General features: G+C 44.7%; 1 protein-coding gene across 6 annotated transcripts in view; it reads left to right on the forward strand.

Moving 5' to 3' along the window:
• Positions 1-18195, forward strand: part of LOC135899463 (salivary peroxidase/catechol oxidase-like) — a 207123-nt gene that overhangs the window by 38530 nt on the left and 150398 nt on the right. For all 6 annotated transcript variants that reach the window (XM_065428726.2, XM_065428725.2, XM_065428728.2 and 3 more), the window contains 3 exons: positions 4067-4163; positions 11745-11932; positions 13626-13820. In XM_065428726.2, coding sequence (XP_065284798.1) covers positions 4067-4163; positions 11745-11932; positions 13626-13820 — 480 coding nt within the window. The remainder of the gene's footprint in view (positions 1-4066; positions 4164-11744; positions 11933-13625; positions 13821-18195) is intronic.

The raw sequence follows: 18195 nt of genomic DNA on the forward strand, positions 1-18195 counted from the left end.
ATACACGAAGGGCACATGTGCATAAACAAATGCAAAGCACGAGCCCGACGATTGCTGTTTTGGCCAGGAATTGATGCAGATATTGAAACTGTGTTGAAAAGTTGCGCCGTCTGCCGAAAGTATGCATACAGGCAACCAAGCGAGCCTTTTATGGTCAGACCAACGCCGGGTCACGCTTGGTACAGAGTCGGCGTTGAAATCTTTCAGCATGCGGGAAGCTCGTACTTGTGCGTGTTCGATGCGCAGTCAAACTTCCCGGAAGTGGAAAAACTGGGCAACACCACGGCGAGCACGATCATTGCCAAATTGAGCTGCATTTTTGCGCGCTATGGAATCCAAGTCGAAGTATGCAGTGACAACGGCCCCCAGTTCGCGTCTCATTAGTTTGCCACCTTTGCGTCCAGGTACGATTTCAAGCACGTGACATCTAGTCCTGGCTTTCCACAGTCCAATGGACTAGCGGAGAAAGGCGTCCAGATAGTAAAACGGATCATGAAAAAAACACAAGAAAATCATGACGACTTCTAGCTGGGCCTGCTCAGCTACCCATCTACGCCACTGGAGCACGGTCGTTCCCCGGGTGAGCTGTTGCAAGGCAGGAGACTACGAACTAGGCTTCCAGACATCAGCTCGCAACCTTAAAATCTTGTGTCTAAGCCTAGACAACTTGGCGCCCACAAAAAGGACCTACCAGTACACCGAAAAGGGGATGTGGTCAGGATCCGAGACAAAAAAATGGACCCGCAAAGTGCAGGTAGTGGGACCGCCAGCGCCGAGGTCCTAATGCATTGCTACTGAAGATGGCCAATTACTTCATCGGAATCGGAGACACCTGATTTCAACGCGTGAGCCATTTCGACACGATGACCTTGACAGCGATGAGCCGGAAAGCGTGGACGACAAGCCGGTAACATCTCCAACTGGAGTGCACGCAAACCCGACTGAACTTACAACACCGATCCCAGGACGGTCTAGGTGGATAACTCGTCAGCCAAGATGGCTACAGTACGACCACAATTTCAATCAAGTGCATTGTGTATCTCGGCTTTATCGAACTAATAAACTAAGAAAGATGTATTGTGCAGGCTACGCATGCGTCGCACGTATCGGCCTGAACTGACTGACAGCACGAAGATTACGGCAACACGGGCCTGGGAATGCCGACGACTATATGTACCCTGGGTGTTTCCTAAATAAACGTTCTTTTCATTCTTGGATTCCGTCCAAATGATACAGTAACCAGGTTGATGATGATTATGATGACCTGCTGTGACAATGCGACTTTCTGCAAAGAAAAAAAAAGCTACCAACACTGCAACCTCCTCACCTTAAGTAACCTTGGCCTAAGCGCGGGCCACAGAGTGAAGCGCCCCGGTGCAGCAGCACGTACGTTTCGGGCAAGTTCTGAAAGAGGTTGCATGTAGTTGACATAACGGCCCAAGAAGCCCTAACTGAAATATAAATACTGTTGCTTGTTTTTACTTTTCCGCAAGGAAAGCCGAACTCATTTAGAAAGCGCGAAAGACCGGTCTGCGTACTCTTGATCTTCATTCTGTAAATGTGCAGTCCACCAGTTTGAGTGAGCGGCGGTGTCCCACCGGAAATCAGTGGCCGTTCACTCAGGCGCCACAACTAAAGAGACAGAAAATCTGACAATTATCCAGGGCTGCCAAAAACATGATAAACATTTGACAGTCTATTGACAACAGGGTCTTTAAAGTTGCGCGCCTTAGATCTTTATGTTTCAAGGTCGCGTTGTGAGGTACACAAGTTTACGGAGGTATGAGCCATTCATTGTGTTACGGAGTTCACCTGGAAAAGGAAATAGCAGTGTTAGAGTATTCCGAGAAACAGTTACGCAGGAAATGTCAGCGGTGGCGCCCGTATAGAACGTTCTGGAAACAGCGGGAGCACGCTCGAAGCATGCTCGCGCGCCTTGTATACGTCGCCACGTGGGCTTCATTCCACACCACTATCAATGACGACGCACCAGTCCCTATATTTCATTTCACAAGCTGGTTGCAGCACTGTGGAAGCTACACGATTTCTTAGCCAATAGGCAGGCTTAATGCCTCTCGAGGTGTGCTCGTCCGCGCCGCGTCGTATGCTCAGCGTCTGCTTGCCATCCTGTAACATGCTCCATGGTTGGCCGATTGACGCAAAAACGTTTTGACGCCATAACCATAAGATGCGTTTATATGCATTCGAAAGCAGAGATTCGCTTTACCTGAACGCTTGCCCGGCAATTACCTTGAGCCTCCTTATCAAGGACTACGGGTGAATGTGGTTACAAATGTTCACCTGCGCCACAACGTCTGCTCGGCGTCTACTTGGCGTTTGCTTGCTACCGTAATCACGTGTCATGCTAGAGCGAGGTAGTAAATTTTAGATGCAGTGAGCGATTGGCTTCAATAGCTTTCCGCATCATCAACGCATCACCAATGTTAAGGTTGTGGTGAGAACGGCTAACAAGAAATCAAACCTGTTTTACGGCTTGGTGCAATGTCTGTAGTCCTAACAGCGTCAAAACAACGCCGATCTCACTAATTACGGCATAAAAAATATCTAATCACTTGACCTCAGCATGACATGAGACTTAGCGATGACGGATTCTGCCGCTTGTGTCTAGCTGACACGGCGGAGAGCCAGCAAAAAGCGCGAAATTGGATCGAAGCGGGTGGTCAGCGCTGTATGGGGGCTGCCATGTTGCCACGGTTAGGGTGGCAATTAGGGTTACTAGCGGTAACTGCCGCAATAATTCTCGGTATACGACGTGCATGTGCAAAGGTCCTAACTTGTAATGTAACTCTGTGCCAGGGAGACCACGGAGAAGGTGGGAGATGAAAATTCATGGCACCGAGCAAAATGAGAACAAGGTAAAAGCGGAAGTCAACGTTCGACAAGTCGACTAGCCTTTTTCAAGGCGCCTTGAATAAGAGAAGTCAACTTCTCCGTTCTTTGGCTTCCGCTTTCACCTTGTTCTCATTTTGAGTACGTCTGAATTGTATCATATAGTGAGCGCAAATAAAACTCTCTAGTGTAGCCATTAAGAGTCCAGTAACGCCCGGAACTATATGCCGACGCATAAGAATATTGCATGTGTGCTCCCTGTTCTTTCGGAAAGTGCTGCGAGCAGCTTGCGAGTTGGAGCACAGTCGTGGGCGGGGAAGACCGAGTAGCTACGCCACGGGGAAAAAGGCCAGAACAGCTCGAAATGCGGCTCGTCGTAACCGCCGTCGGGAGGAAGCGGCTATGTGTGAAGCTGCGGTAGCGGCCCGACGAGAGCGCTATGCGGTCCTAAAGCAACGCAGGCCTTCTCTGAATGTTGAATATAAATGTAGGAATTTCAACAGAAGGTTCAACAGCAGATCAACAAAATGTCAAACTAGGCTGTCGCCTTAACAATATTAGAAAGTTCTAAGCATCCTACTTAACGCGTGCTTTTGAGATGGATCATATTCAAGGGTGTTGGATTTAACGTTCTGTGTCGGGTATATTCAATGGCTAGCTGTTTTCAAATGACACATATTTCGGTCATAGAAAACAATTCTTGCTCTGCTTTTTGTAATAGGATGGCAAAATGCTCTACATATTGATGCGCATAAGTGGTATGTCCGTCAAGCATTTTGCCAATTTTTAATTGAGCTTACTATCGGGTGTACTTTCCTGTTCTGATGTTTGATTTCCTTAAGCAAGAGACTTGGAGAGCGATAACTTTAACTCTCGTTGTTCTCATATTTCCGTATGTAAGCACAACAGGCAATGTATATCTAGCCATGACGGTGCAGCATTTTTTTTTCTGCCCGGGGTAAGTTACAAGCGAATATCGGATCTTAGCTATAACCTACGAAAATGCGAACTAGTATGGACTAAGCTAAATCACTCTTGTTTTGTTGTCAATGAGGATAATGTATTTGGCGGCATTTACTTGCCAATTAGAACTCTTTTATCATTCTGTGTAACCCTTCGCGAGATGGTTGAAAGAAACCTAATGAGTTATATTAACGGGTAATATGATTTTTAACCTATGAAGATCATCAGGAGTATGGACTGACTTGCTGTGCAGGGGTCCGAATGTCACGGTGCCCTTACGCTTCCAAGCTTCGTGATGCCCTCCAGGGAGGTCACGTGCTCCCGCATTTGTCGGAAAATTCAGGTGCCAGGTAAGAATGAAAATACCTCCAGCTGCTTGTGGTTGTCTAAATATGCACATGTCCATTACCTAGTTAGTTGATGTACTAGGATGTACGACGATGTGCAGTCGAATATTTATGCGAGATCCCGGCTAATCATAGTGCAAAACGCACTGCTTTGCTGCTATAAGGTGCCTCAACCAAAGGTTAAAAATTTCATTCAGAATTTTCATGAAGACTTAGGCTGTCACTCGCACGTTATTGCAAGAGAACCATACTTTCTTTAGCAATGCTCACAAAACAGGTGTAATCACAAGTACCCATTACATTTGAGTTTCATCACAGCAAACGCATTAGGCGTTCGGAACGCTCTCGAGTAGCTGATGCTTTCGAATGATGAGCCTACAAACCAAGCTAATTTGTTTTTCTACATGCACTTCACCTCTCCGAAGATAGATTGACGTAATAAGCAGAGTTGCATTCGCTGTCGTTTAAGATAACTTGCATCTTCATTCTTCTTTATTCTTTAGTGAATCCTGACGATCAGAGTGGGATAGAGCTAAACGTAAACTTTAACTGCAGCTTTACGAGTGTGGCGATCCAGACAGTCAGCATAACTACGTCAATGATATTAGCTGAATTAGTCGTGCTAAATAAATCGAGCTTCATCTTTTATGGGGGTCCATTATATTTCGAGGTTCTTTGCAACTTCATAGAAATTTTTGCTCTCCTCTTTGAAATACGTCAGCATTTCTGCTGTTCAATTAACCTAATCGGCTATATGGCAAATTAGCAGTTCTTATTGCTATCATAGGTTATATAATTTTTGAAGCGATAGTATCGCGAACAGACTATGACTCATTTTCCGCCACGCTCTCAACTATGGTGTAGTTAATGACAACTTTATTCTCGGTGGTTTTCTGTTGAGTGAGAACCATGCGATGGCGCAATGCAGCAATATTTTGTGCATCACTGTCACCTAGCCTACAAATTGTGCCCTGCAACTCTGAGAAAGCACTATTTCATACAACTTTGAATACGCAAGCAATATTCGCGACAATTTGTCACGCTTCCTACGCGTGATTCTGCAGTCCTTGCACAGAACTGAATGCATACAGAGGTTTTAAGAAGAACATTGGAGCATCGTGGCTTGATATCATTTTGCGGAAGTTCATAAGTCGAAGGAAGAAAGAACTAAATATTGCTTTCTATAAGAGAACCACTTGTGAAGCATCATGAGTGTCTCTTTAACGTTAACACTTGGACGGATCCACTTCGCAGAGCACGTCGCCGCCGTGTGTCGGTGCTAGTCCAGGCTGTAATCCCTCCTGCGCATTCTTACGCAAGGCGACGGGTGCTTGCATATATTTCTAAGCTCGTACCATCTGTTACATTGGTTAGAGATAGTCCAGGTTCATTGTGGGCCCTTACACTGCCGTCACCACATCCCCAACTTGAAAGTGGCGCATTCCTCACATCATGGAGCTTCTCTTTGAAAAAAAATGGCATTAGAGTAGAGCGACATTCAAATGGTTTATGACGATGTTTTATAGAGTGCTCCTGAACATTTTATCTCCTATGTTTCTTTAATGCCCCTGAATCTCAATAAACGAGAGATTTTGCACTTCGCAGACATCAGAATGCGGCCGCCAAAGCAGGGAACAAGAGTACGATCCCTTGCTAAGGGCGACTAATCATTTACCACTAAGCTAGCGCGGCGGGTTCCACAATATTGTCGGTTCTTGTATACAACAATTTTCTTCCTCGAAGGGGTCCACTATGATCCGGAGTCTCAGCGAAGAAGGCACCCGGCGGAAGTTCTTAAGGCAGTGACGATTCTCATTGGCGGCTTGTCTCAATAGGTCCAGGTAATAGCGTTCGCCCGACATAGATTCGAACATGCGCCATGATGGACAACATCATCACGGTGTGCTAGTAGTGGCCCCAAAGCAACGACTAGTAAAGAATGTGCGCCATCTCCAGCGGAAGGGGATTGTGATCCATGCGAATGCGACGTAACTCCCAACACAAGTCTCTTTTGGGGGGAATGCACAGCGCTAAGGCCATTCCTGGACAAGGGCTGGTATAAGACAGCGACATCCTTCGTGAACTCAATCCGGCCACATGTTAGCCTGGTCAGTTGCAGCTGAGGAGCAGAGTACAAGCCGCACCTCGCTCGTCGCCGTCGTCTCCAGCGTGACGTGGAATTTATTCATTTGTCTTTCAGTAAGTGGACCAGACGCTCCAAAGATGCGCCGGCACATATTCTTGATAGGCGGTGGTAGGAGAGGGTTGAGGATGTTCGACCTTCTTTCAGGCAACGGAAACTCATGCCGCTCACCGAATAAATGAATGCGTTGTATTTCAAATAAATGTCATTATCCACTGCTGCTCTCCATGCTCGATGAGTGCCTTAAAAAAATTAACAGCGCTCATCACGCGAGAAATATCGACGGTAATACGTTTATCATTGAAGCCTTATAACGACACAATATATTGCCTCCGCCGAAAAGAGTTATGTACGAGGCATGTACTGCAGCGGGGCTGGTCTTTCGCGCTTCCATGATGATGATGATTTGGCATCACTTTGAAACGGGGCGGAGACAAATAATGAGCTAGCCTGCTTGACATAATGAAGTACGCTATACATTTTTTTCTCAGTCTATCAATTTTGTTTATATATCCTTATAAATTTTTTCATCCTCTAAACTTTTCTATCTACCTTGTACCGCTACCTATACATGTAGCGCATCTGGTCATAGTATTCTCTCTCCTGCTTTTTTCCACCACTACTGTAAACGTCTCTTGCCTATCTCGTAGGTTGACTGTTTCTGGAAAGTGTGCGTTACCTGCGTGTCTTACGGGGTAACCCCTTCGCGTTCCTTTCGGATGAGTCGAGTGGTTTCGAGATCGTCACTACAGCATACGCATAATGGCTCCGGTATGTTTTAGCTCTAAGGCAACGAGCTCGAACCTCATACAGCAAGGCACTATACTTTGTGGTATTGCACAGATTTTCTCTTCTAATTTCTTTCTTCCCGTTCTCGGAAATCTCCATGGCATTTTTGTTTCCATTTTTCTTGGGTCCAATCCGCTCTCTATGTTTCTCTCACTTTCTTTCTGATGACTCCTGATTGTCTACTTACACGTTCAATTACCATCTACTTGGTTGCAACTTTCTTGCCCTTTTACTCCGTTCTTTGACCATGCTTTTCAGCTACAAATACTTGCGCACTTAAGTCGCCCATTTATTTTGATCCACGTTCCCGAGTCTTCCTTCAGAACTAATTTTGCTTTGCGCTTCTCTGACTTCAAAAGTGGCCCAAACCATGTGATTCTGCACTGCCAAATTTGTGGTTTTAGCATGTGTTCCCACAGCCAATCAACCTACATACGTTGGGTTACCTTCCAACCACGTCAAGATGTTGATTTTAACCACAGAATGGCATTTTCGAACGTTAGCGCTTGCATCATTACTCCTGTCTAGATATATTGTGGCAACAAAGTGATCTCTCTTTAATTATCGCTGCATTCCGCTTCCCCTTTATTCTCATACTATTTTAGTGGATGCTTGCGTAAGTCTGCCCTTCGTTTATACGTACGCCGAGGTATTTATGACGCTGCACTGTGGGTATAACTGTCCCCTCCGCATAGCTGCGCGATGCGCCACACATTCAACCATGTGCTACCAAGTGACCCAGGTAGGCAGGAAAATGGTTCGATACAAGCAGATAGATAGATAGATAGATAGATAGATAGATAGATAGATAGATAGATAGATAGATAGATAGAAGTACATACATACATACATACATACATACATACATACATACATACATACATACATACATACATACATACATACATACATACATACATACATACATACATACATACATACACACACACATACATACATACATACATACATACATACATACATACATACATACATACATACATACATACATACATACATACATACATACCGAAAAGTGTGTGACGTACCCTAAGAATGCCAATCGAGCTAATAGAGCGAATTTCTAGATTTCTTCGAATTTTAGTATATGGTTGTGGGGCTTGCTTTTCACAAAAAACGCGCAGTAGCTGTTATGGAGGTGTTTGCGCCTCAAAAATCCTTTGGCGTACACTTAAAGCACCTAGTCTTTATTTGCATTTCCCGCCACGTGTGGTGTGGTGCAGCGTTTTTACTCGTGCATTTCTTCGGCTCGCATATTGGGCAAGAGCTTTGCAGGTCTCACACTTTCACCATGCAGGATTGTGCACCTACACATCAAGTTTCACTGCGTTTAAATAAGGGTGTCAAACTGAAAAAAAAAACCAGTTCGGTTCAGGTTCGATTCTGTTCCGGTTCAGTTCCAGGTCGGAGAACCACGACTTCCTCTTCCTAAAGTCGAACGTGAGGGGACATGATATCAGTTAACAGCAATTATTCACAGCAACTACCGATACAGATCAGGCTACTGAGCGCCCCGCGTTCTTTCGACCATTTTCGTTGGCTCTTACAAGTATAATGCAGCTAGCATTTCTCGTTTATTGTGCTGTCTCGACGTTCAGAGAACAATGACATTGCAGTTTTAATATCAAGTGCAATGACCAAGCTTTTAAGGTTCTTGTAATATCATTTCGAAGCTGTGTTCCGCAGGTACGTCAGATTATAACTATGAGAAGCTTAAAAAGGCATCAGAACTCAAGAGCTAAGTACTGACATTGCCCAAATTTACTAAATACCGCAGGTACCACGGGAACAAGTAGCAACATAACGCTACATTTTCAAGGAACATCTCAGTGTCAACTTATCACGATCCTACTTCAATGTAAAATTTACGTAGGCACCTGCACTTCGTTCCTGATAGGACCACTGGAAATGAAACGTATTGAGCTTGAAAAATAGCCCGTGTTTAGGAACACTGTCCTGGACTTCGCAAGAGGAGAGCGCTGCTACCTAGGTTTCATGTCCGCTGAGGATCGACATTTTTGGCCTTAAACAGCGGCACGTTAAACCTCTTTGGGGACGCTTCTCGTGCCACGTGGTCACACGAATTAAAGAGGGAGGCCGAAAACCATTACGTAGACGCCAAATTCTCGAAACTCGCTTTGCTGTTCTTGTTTGCTTTTCCGTTATCTCTTTTACGAAATTTTGCCATTGATTTTTCTCCATATGAATAAAACAACAAAAATTATGGGTCTTGACTTGCAAATTATTGCACACGCTAGGAGAAACGACGTAATGAGGGGCTCCTGAGTGAATGCGAATACCTATGTCATAGACGCATCTAAACAAAGATACACCGACGTTTTCCCCTTCCATCCCCATGAGAATCATGTTTCCTAATGTTCCCCTAACATGTTTCGTGCCATCGCTCTATGCACGGTCCTTAAATTGTTCTCGAACTTCTTTCTTAACCTCCATGTTTCTGCCACACGTGTGAGCCGCGGTAGGATGCAGTAATTATACACTTTTATTTTCAACAAAACTGATGAGCCTCCAGTCAGGATCTGGTTATACCTGTCGTATGCACTCCAACCCAATTTTAGTTTGTTCTATACTTTCTTCTCATGATCAGGGCCACTTGTAACTGACATAGATAAAGGGAAAACACGGGGAAGGCGGGAGATGGAAATTCAAGACGATGAGCAAAACGAGAACAAGGTGAAAGCAGGAGCCAATGTTTCGACAAGTAGACTTTTCTTAAAAGCTTGAAGTGCACTTAAAGACTTGAAGACAAGTCGACTTAACTTTAATATGAGCTAGATAAACTCACTCCTCGACGGATTCTCGAGGCTGGCTGGCGATGTCGAATTCTTGTTTCCTTGCCTGTCAAATCAACAATATTCGCCTCTTTTGCATATTAATATTCAACCTTGCTCTTCCACTTGCTCCTTTAAGGTCTTCAATTATTTGTTCCAATTCCTCATCCAGGGTTGCAGAACAGGACAATTTTACTTGCAAACCGAAGGTTGTTGAAATATTCACTGTTGGTCTTCACTCCTAATACAGTCTAATAGCATTTTAGTCTAACAGCTTGAATACTTGGAAGTGGGCATTTAAATATCAGCTTGAATACTTGCAAGCGGGCATTAGAGATATTTAGCCTTCTTTCCTTACCCCTTTCTTGCTAGGTAATTTTCTACGTTTCTTGAGGAGATCACAGGGAGCAAAGAAAAATAGATGGCAGCTGTAAGCAAGTGGGGCACAAGGCCTGCCTGCTCTAGAAGGGAAGGGTACACAGAATAAGAGTATTGAATGAAGTAAAGGACAGAGAAAAGTTCGGCGGCATGTTACACTCCTATAACACGTGAAAGCGAAAGACTGCGGCACACTTCGTAATGCGCCATCTCGCCCCGTCGCGTTGCCGCTTTCACAGTTCGGCTTCTTCGGCACGTTCTCGGCGCTTAGCTGCGGCTTCACTCCCTCCTGTAGAGGGGTCACACAAGCGCCAACGACGTTTCTCTTCGACTTTACGTTGCATCATCTCAGCAGTGCATTCATAGAAATGTCATTTTGTGCGCCGTATGAGTGATTTCCATGAATGTATGCACTGGTCGTTTCAATTTGCCGAGCGCTTGTAGCTTCAGCCTTACGGTGTATGACCCATTGCATTTTTTCTTGCTTACGGGGATATGCGCCACTGGGAAGGTCACTTGGTTGTGTTTTGTACCACCAAACTAGTCGTCGCATTTCTGTACGTCATATGCGTGATTGAATGTACGCACACTACGCTTTACTTTTGTGAGTGCTTGTAGCGTCTCCATTACGTGAGGGATGACCCATTGCAGTTTTTGCTTGCTTAGCCGGGTATGAGCCATTGCTGATGTTGATAGTTTTTGTACTATTGCACAGAACGGTGCGTCTTTTTTTTTTTGCAATGTCATCGCGGGTATGAACCACTTAAGGCTTTCGCCTTAATAAAGAAATTGAGGTAGATATAAGCAAGAATAATGGAAATAGACAGACTAGAGAACTACCGAAGAACAAAACAAGCATCTTTGTCACAATAACAACGTGGCACAGAACGCCAGGCAGATACTCCGTAAGTTCATTCAAAATTCAATGGCACACATCAGTGGTCAGAGTGTTTAGACTAAAATCGGAAACCAGAATCTGTCGCTTTTAAGTGGAATACGGGACCCATGAGCTTCATCACGTCATGACACACGACTAGTTGCAAAAAGAATGCCACATGCAAGAATGTAGATAGGCATTTTTAAGCAGCACTGAAACTTGTAAAGCTGCCTGACCTTTCCTAAAGCTATAACACGGATCAGCGCAACCCAAATTGTTAGGTGCAAAACGCAACGACTATGGACTACAAAAGCACACAAGAATTGGCCTGTTCTGCAAAGGAAAATTCCGAGATGCCGTATTACCGCAAAATGGAGTGTTAGTAGTTGTTGCACTGCTACAGAAAGTTTAGTCTACCTTCTACAATGCATTGCAATAACATATATTTATTTTGCAATTTTTGTATTACACATCGTTTGTTGGGAATCGCCAGTGCATTCCCTTGCATCCAATGTACTTCGATTTTCATTTTCTCCTTTCATTTCCGCTGCGCCTCCCTGCACTGCCGTGCGAAAAAAAAAAAGGTCCAAGTTTCAGGAGGATGTGCCTCTCAAAGCGCTCAAAGCTTCGGTGAAATGTGCAACAAATGTGAATTGCGATCCTGACAAGCCCTTTCGGGAGCCTGATGGCACGTGCAACAACCTGGCCCACCCCCACTGGGGCAGCGCAGGCTCATGCATGAGACGTGAGCTACCGTCGGCGTACAACGACGGTGAGTTCATTCCATCACTCGAGCTTCCCTAGGATGACCTATGACCCCTCCCCCCCCAGTGGTCAACGCAGACGCAATGTTCCATATTATGGTAGGCCTAATATTTGTTGCCGCTTGACATAAGCATGATTTTTACCGCTACTAAGTTTTGTAATTCCCTAGTTAACGGTACTGTAGCTGCATTTATGCTCCCTAAGTACATTGTTTTGCCAAGGCGTTCAATAGGAAGCGCTCAACCAACTAAATCAATAACATGATAAATTAAAAACTAAGAAGTTCTTTAGATGTGTACACGAACCACATTGATCATTATACAATACGCAGCAGCGTTAGAAGAAAAGAGGCCACATGCTGATATCTAACGAAATATACTTTACTCCTGTAAATCTTCATGTAGCAGCATGTCTACAAATGAAGCTCCATTTATATGCGCGTTATGATGTCAGTCAGGGTAGTTATCACAAGATGGATGGTGTTCAACTGCTGTTTTCTTATGTATGTTTAGGCGCACATGTCCCATTTCATAATATACCTGTCCTCCTGCATACCTTCAAAGCCTATGTGACTGCAGTTAAAGTTTGAAAGGTAGATATTTTTGCACCATTAGAATAATTCCCGATTGAAGAGACGAATTCCGGAAGCAAATTTCACAACCTAAGTTTATTCGTACGAACCACGATTGAATAAAATCGCAGTGTGTAGTAATGTCGACACGGTGCACTTTAGCTACGCGGCTCGACGAAGCCCGTGTATTGTCTTTGACATTTAGCCTAGGCTCTTTATTAAACATTACCCTGCGTGGCAGCTGCCTTAGGCCAAAATTGGTGATTTCCCCATAACGGGTGAACCATTGACCGCGATAGCAAGTGTTAGTGTGGAACGTGGGCTCCTCTGACGATGTTCTAGCTATATGTACATGTGCGGCACACTGGCGAGACGCAGCGCCCAAAGTAGCTGGCACTGGACAAAAGGAACAGCGCCCTGACAGCTATCAGGCGTCTCACAACGCTCACCTGATGGGGATAGCGTTGTAGGCTTGATGTTGCTCGATATGCGACAGACGTCAAAGCATCGGCGTTAGTCAGCGCTTAGTCAGCGCTCAGTGAGATGTCAGAAAACCCCAGCTTCACGTTAACTCTCCTTTGCGGTCAGACCAGATACATTTAATCAACAAAAACGCTAGTGTGCTTATGCCAACACTCAAGCCAGCAGCGGAAGGCAGAACGCCGTTCTGCCGCCGACATGGAGGTGATCGATTGGAGCCCTGATGGTGCGTCTACTTTGGTGCGTCGTTTTTTAAGCACAACTTTTTGAGCCATACAAAAGTATCTCCCTAAAACAATCCATTAAGAAAAAGCGTGTGAGAATTTTACTATTGTCCTCCGCATCATTTCCTTATGGAGCAAATGGGAAACCTTAGGCAACAGTTCTGAAAGTGGAACGGCTCTGTGGTATCATTAATGGTGCAGGGAATAATTTTATCGTGTTTCCAGCTCTCCTCACATTACGTGCCATGGAATTCAAGTGCTAGAAATATCTGCTCAAAGCCGGTGTTAAGGGGTTAACAAGGTGGCGCAGAATGAATACTAAAAAATCCGATGAAACATTCGCCAAAAAAGAATTTTTTGCTGGGTACCACTACCTCCATTTACTTGCCTGAGACTCTGCGGACGCTAAATAAACTTCATTGCAGGCGTGTATTCCGTGCGGCTCTCGGTTAGCGGCGATCCTCTTCCAAGTGCCCGGCTGGTGTCCATGACGATCCACCCGCAAAAGCGCGCCCATGACCGGCATCTGACAAATATAGGTGTAATGTTTGGCCAGTTAGTAACGCACGACATATCGCTGGCTGGACCCGCCCTTCTGCAACAACTGGAGACCGATTTCGGTAAGCAATTTAGGGAATGATTTTGCGGGTCTCCTTCCATCATCCTAAGTAAACTTCACCGACTGTCAATTTAGCTTTTTGAACACAAATGAAATCAGTCTTACTCACAGCATCTGCACAAAAGCTGCACACGTTGCCACTAAATTGTTCATAGTTTTCTCAGCACTGTATTTTTTTAGTAGAGCGTCAATTTTTCCATTCTTGGCATATATCATTGACTGTCCAAAGCGACATATGGTCTGACATTTGTTATTTGCATTCTCGATTACAAGACGAGCTTACATACATTAACGCCTTCAAACACAACCATCCTCATAGTGAAATACATTGCGCGCACAATTGACAGAGACATAGTGAAGGGGGACACACGAGCGCTCGTGTGTCCCCCTTCACTGTGTCCTTCTCAATCGTGCGCGCAAAATATTTCACTTTGAATTCGTAAAAACTCGCCCAGCTATCAGTTCTGCTGCAGAGCCGCACTATTCTCACCTAAAGCATCAACTCAAGAGCAAGCTGCTCGTATAAAATAGCGCTCATTTCGTAGTGCGTTCATCTTTACTGTCATTTTAAACTCAATATTAGCGGCCACGTACTGCTTCTGTAGTGTGACATTCTACTGTCAAGGCAATAACACCGAGGGCAATGCATGCTCGGCCAGTCGTTTCTGCTGCAACAGCGCAGGCGTACTTACCGGAGAGGTTGTGAAGACGGGGAGGGGGGAAAGTGCACTTGCCACCTTTTTCGTGAGAAGGGCAGGGCAAAATTAGGCCATTCGCTACTACCCCTCCACCATTCTCGAAGGTGGGCACTCCCGGCTGCATGCCGCCGCATCCAATTAAACGAGAGCTAACATGATATATTTTTTCTAAATACATTGCCCATGGAAGTAATGTTTTGTTTTTTTTTAATTCCGTGTCCCCTGCTTGGCCATTAAATGTTGTATTTTATGGCTTGCCAGGACGAGCTGTAGCAGACCATGAATTTTATGCACCATACATGCTCGATTTGCGGAGAAGGCAACGCCACTCAGTTCCCGGCATAACAAATTTCAGTTGCACTTCTTTGATGATGCCCAGTCTTTTCTTTCTTTCTTTTTTGAAACGCGTCATTATATTTGAAAACGCAAAATCGGCTTCCTATATTTAACCTATGACCAAGGGCTTGAGTCCAAATAAAAAAAACAGTCCGCTGCGCCTAACGATTGTGTGATTTATGTGCATGTTTATGACATGAAATTGTTGGATTATCAAACACCGCAACTACTCAGTCTCTGTCCAGAGATTATTGGCATAGCGTTGCCGTCTCACTTTCTTTTTACCACAAAATAAAAAGACGAATAAAACCTATTACTGCTCTAACTGTCAAATTTCGCTCTGTAAGTATGAGCTATCCTAGATATGCTGATGAAAACGACCTTGTCGAATGCGTAGAGCCATTGGGATATCGTTACAACACTACGGACCTGATTGTTTTTTATCGGCAATGTATCACTTTGGACATTGTCTGTACATTTCATTTTCAGCCTGTTTCTGCACAAGAGTTACACTAGCACATGTTCCCAGTAGAGGCAAAACCAACAGAGATTTAATATTTTCACGAAGTGGGGGCCATTTGTGGGTGGTGCCTACAGAAATTTAGAACTGTTAGGGTAACACAGGTGGCTTCGAAAATAATTACCAGATACTCGCTTTCTCAGGCTGTTTCTGCGTTAAAAAAAGGCGTTTAGCTCATTTTTACGATTTCCACGGTTAACTATATACCAGGCGTGGTCCTTATATCTTGTTTAAATATGAAGCGTGTTCAGTATTATGAGCGATAAATATTTCATAGCTGTCGGTTCATTACAGCATTCGTTGAAAGTTAGTTATTCAAGCGCTTCCAGGCGGCATACTAGATTTATTCAAAATGTTTACCAGACTCCTCGAACAACTGAGTGAGGTATGAACGTCAAATGCAGTGCGAAAATTTGACGTTCCTGCTTAAATGGAAGTGTTCCGAATTATTACTGAACCCTAGCTTTATCTATTTTCTTGCGGCATACGAGGACCATGGTCTGTTTCTCTGGTGCCCTTCGTGAACTCTAAACATGGCACGTTGTTCATATTTGGAAAATGTTAGGGGCAAGGTATGGTAAATACATAGCCAACGTTCAAACTAGGTGGTTCAAATAGGTATTTGGTAATAGACTACGTATGCAAGAGCTTAGGAGCGTTATCAGTGCGTTTCTCCAGCGGCGTATACTTAAGACCACTGCCCTGTCATAATTACTTGTACTAACGAGGTCAAACTTTGAAAATATAAGGGACATGCTACTGCAAGCGTTTTTGCTGTGTTAATTGCCGGTTCATGGGATATAGCGTTTTTTTTTTTTTTTCAAAAAAGGATTCTTAGCAAATGATTGAAAGAGTCAGTTGCCGCTATCAACTACAATTCCTGAATTTTCAAGACAACTCGGCTTTTCAGAAAATATACACTGGGAAGGAATGAGCTAAACTGAAGTAGAATGCGTTCCGATGTTTTGACGGTTCGTTATTATTTAGAAGCGTTACAACTAATTATTGAACCCTCGCTTTTCTTTCGTACTTTAGTGCGTCAGATAGTGGCAGTAAACTAGGCAGCATCTTTACGATTGCGGCCAGCAAGAACCAGATAATGGATGTTATGTGTAGGAATGCTCAGAGTCCGTGAGTGATTGGGTCTTTGGCAATTACATACGTACGCAAGTGCTCTGGAGCGTTAGGAGCGCGTCTGATCGGAGGGGCAGAATTTATCGAATTGCCCTGATAGAGCTGCAACTGTCACCAAGAACAGATTTAGTGAGAGGAGGTGGAACCCTATGCACGTGAAGTGAAATGCTTGCCGATAAGTTACTGATTTTATAATGAACAGCAATATACGAACAATTTTTTGAGGCGATGTAATTACAGGAAACTGGAACTCAGATTGCAACAGCCCGAAAGCAACAGCTGCACTAGAAACTGGGTTGCAATCTGCAAGGCCGCGTACACCTGCGGTCGCTCTATTTTTTGTGTGTATGTGTGGGTGAATAATGAAACTCTTTTATGTTGATTGTATTTTGTTATGTGTAACCACGACGCATAAGCGTAGTTGCCGGGGGGCACTTGCCTTCCCACTGTAAAACGTGTGTGAGCTAAATATGTTATTTCCTATCCTCCCTCTCCCCCATCATTTTTGAAAGCGGGCACTTTCGGCTGCAGTCTGGGAAGCCCAATGAAAAAACATCTTAAGCTAAGTGTTCTTTTATAATAGAGTCAACATATAATTGATGCTTTTGTTAACTACGTACTACGTAACCCGCCGCGGTTGCTTAGTGGCTATGGTGTTGGCATGCTCAGAAGGAGGTGACGGGCTCGAATCCCGGCGACGGCGGCCGCATTTAGATGGGGGCGAATTGCGGAAACACCCGTGTACTTACACCTACGTGCACTTTAGAGAACCCCGGTTGGTCCGGAGTTCCCCGCTACGGCGTGCCTCATAAGCGAGATCGTGGTTTTCGCACGTGAAACCCCTTAATTCTTCTTTACTCCGCTGCTAGGGCTGCGAAAATTGTCTCTTCTGCCTCCACGCGATGCGCTGGCGCGGATGACATGCGGGATTTGCGGTGCACGCTCGCGTTGCAGAAAAGGACTGGCGTTAGGCCTTCCCCGCCCTAAAAAATTTCTGCATGCGCTACTTCCGTCATGCCCAGTTTCTTGCGGACCGCCTAACCACATTAAAAAAACACAATCTTACAATATTAAGCCGAAGCTTTAGCTCGGCTGCTCCTACATAAATACATGTAAATGGAGAATTCGTTTTTCTCAGCAACCACTGCACGAAATTTGACGCGGTTTGTTCCATTTGAAAGAAAAACTTAAAATCTCGTGAACGTTGGTTCAGAATAATTGAGTTTGGTCTTTAATTTTTTATCAAAATTGGCGAAAATCGAAAGTTTTCGGGAAATTATACAATGAAGTTTTCAACTCTGCAACTCAACAACGAAACAGTATTATACAATTCTGTGAATTGCATATAGTAGTTGTGGAATTCTCATACCCGTGCTCTTGGGACAAAGGAACGACAGCACAGTAGTGCTAACAATCACAAGGGCATTAATTGCACCATTCATAGATCAATGCCTGCTAGCCGAGCTGCTACCCACAAAACATGCCGCTGGGCGCGCGAAAAATCTAGGAAGTCCACGACTCGCCCCGACCGGATAGCGAGCGATTATGTTCGCCCCATGCTGGATCCCAACGCCTGGTTGTTCGCGCGTACGGTCACGCGAATGGTGGCGCGTTCGAAGGAGCCCACGCGAGACGGCCTCGCAGAAGCATGGATCGGCGCCCGCGCCGGACGTCCGCGGCGCTCGCCG

This window comes from Dermacentor albipictus, chromosome 6 (genome assembly GCF_038994185.2).
Source record: "Dermacentor albipictus isolate Rhodes 1998 colony chromosome 6, USDA_Dalb.pri_finalv2, whole genome shotgun sequence".
Taxonomy (NCBI): domain Eukaryota; kingdom Metazoa; phylum Arthropoda; class Arachnida; order Ixodida; family Ixodidae; genus Dermacentor; species Dermacentor albipictus.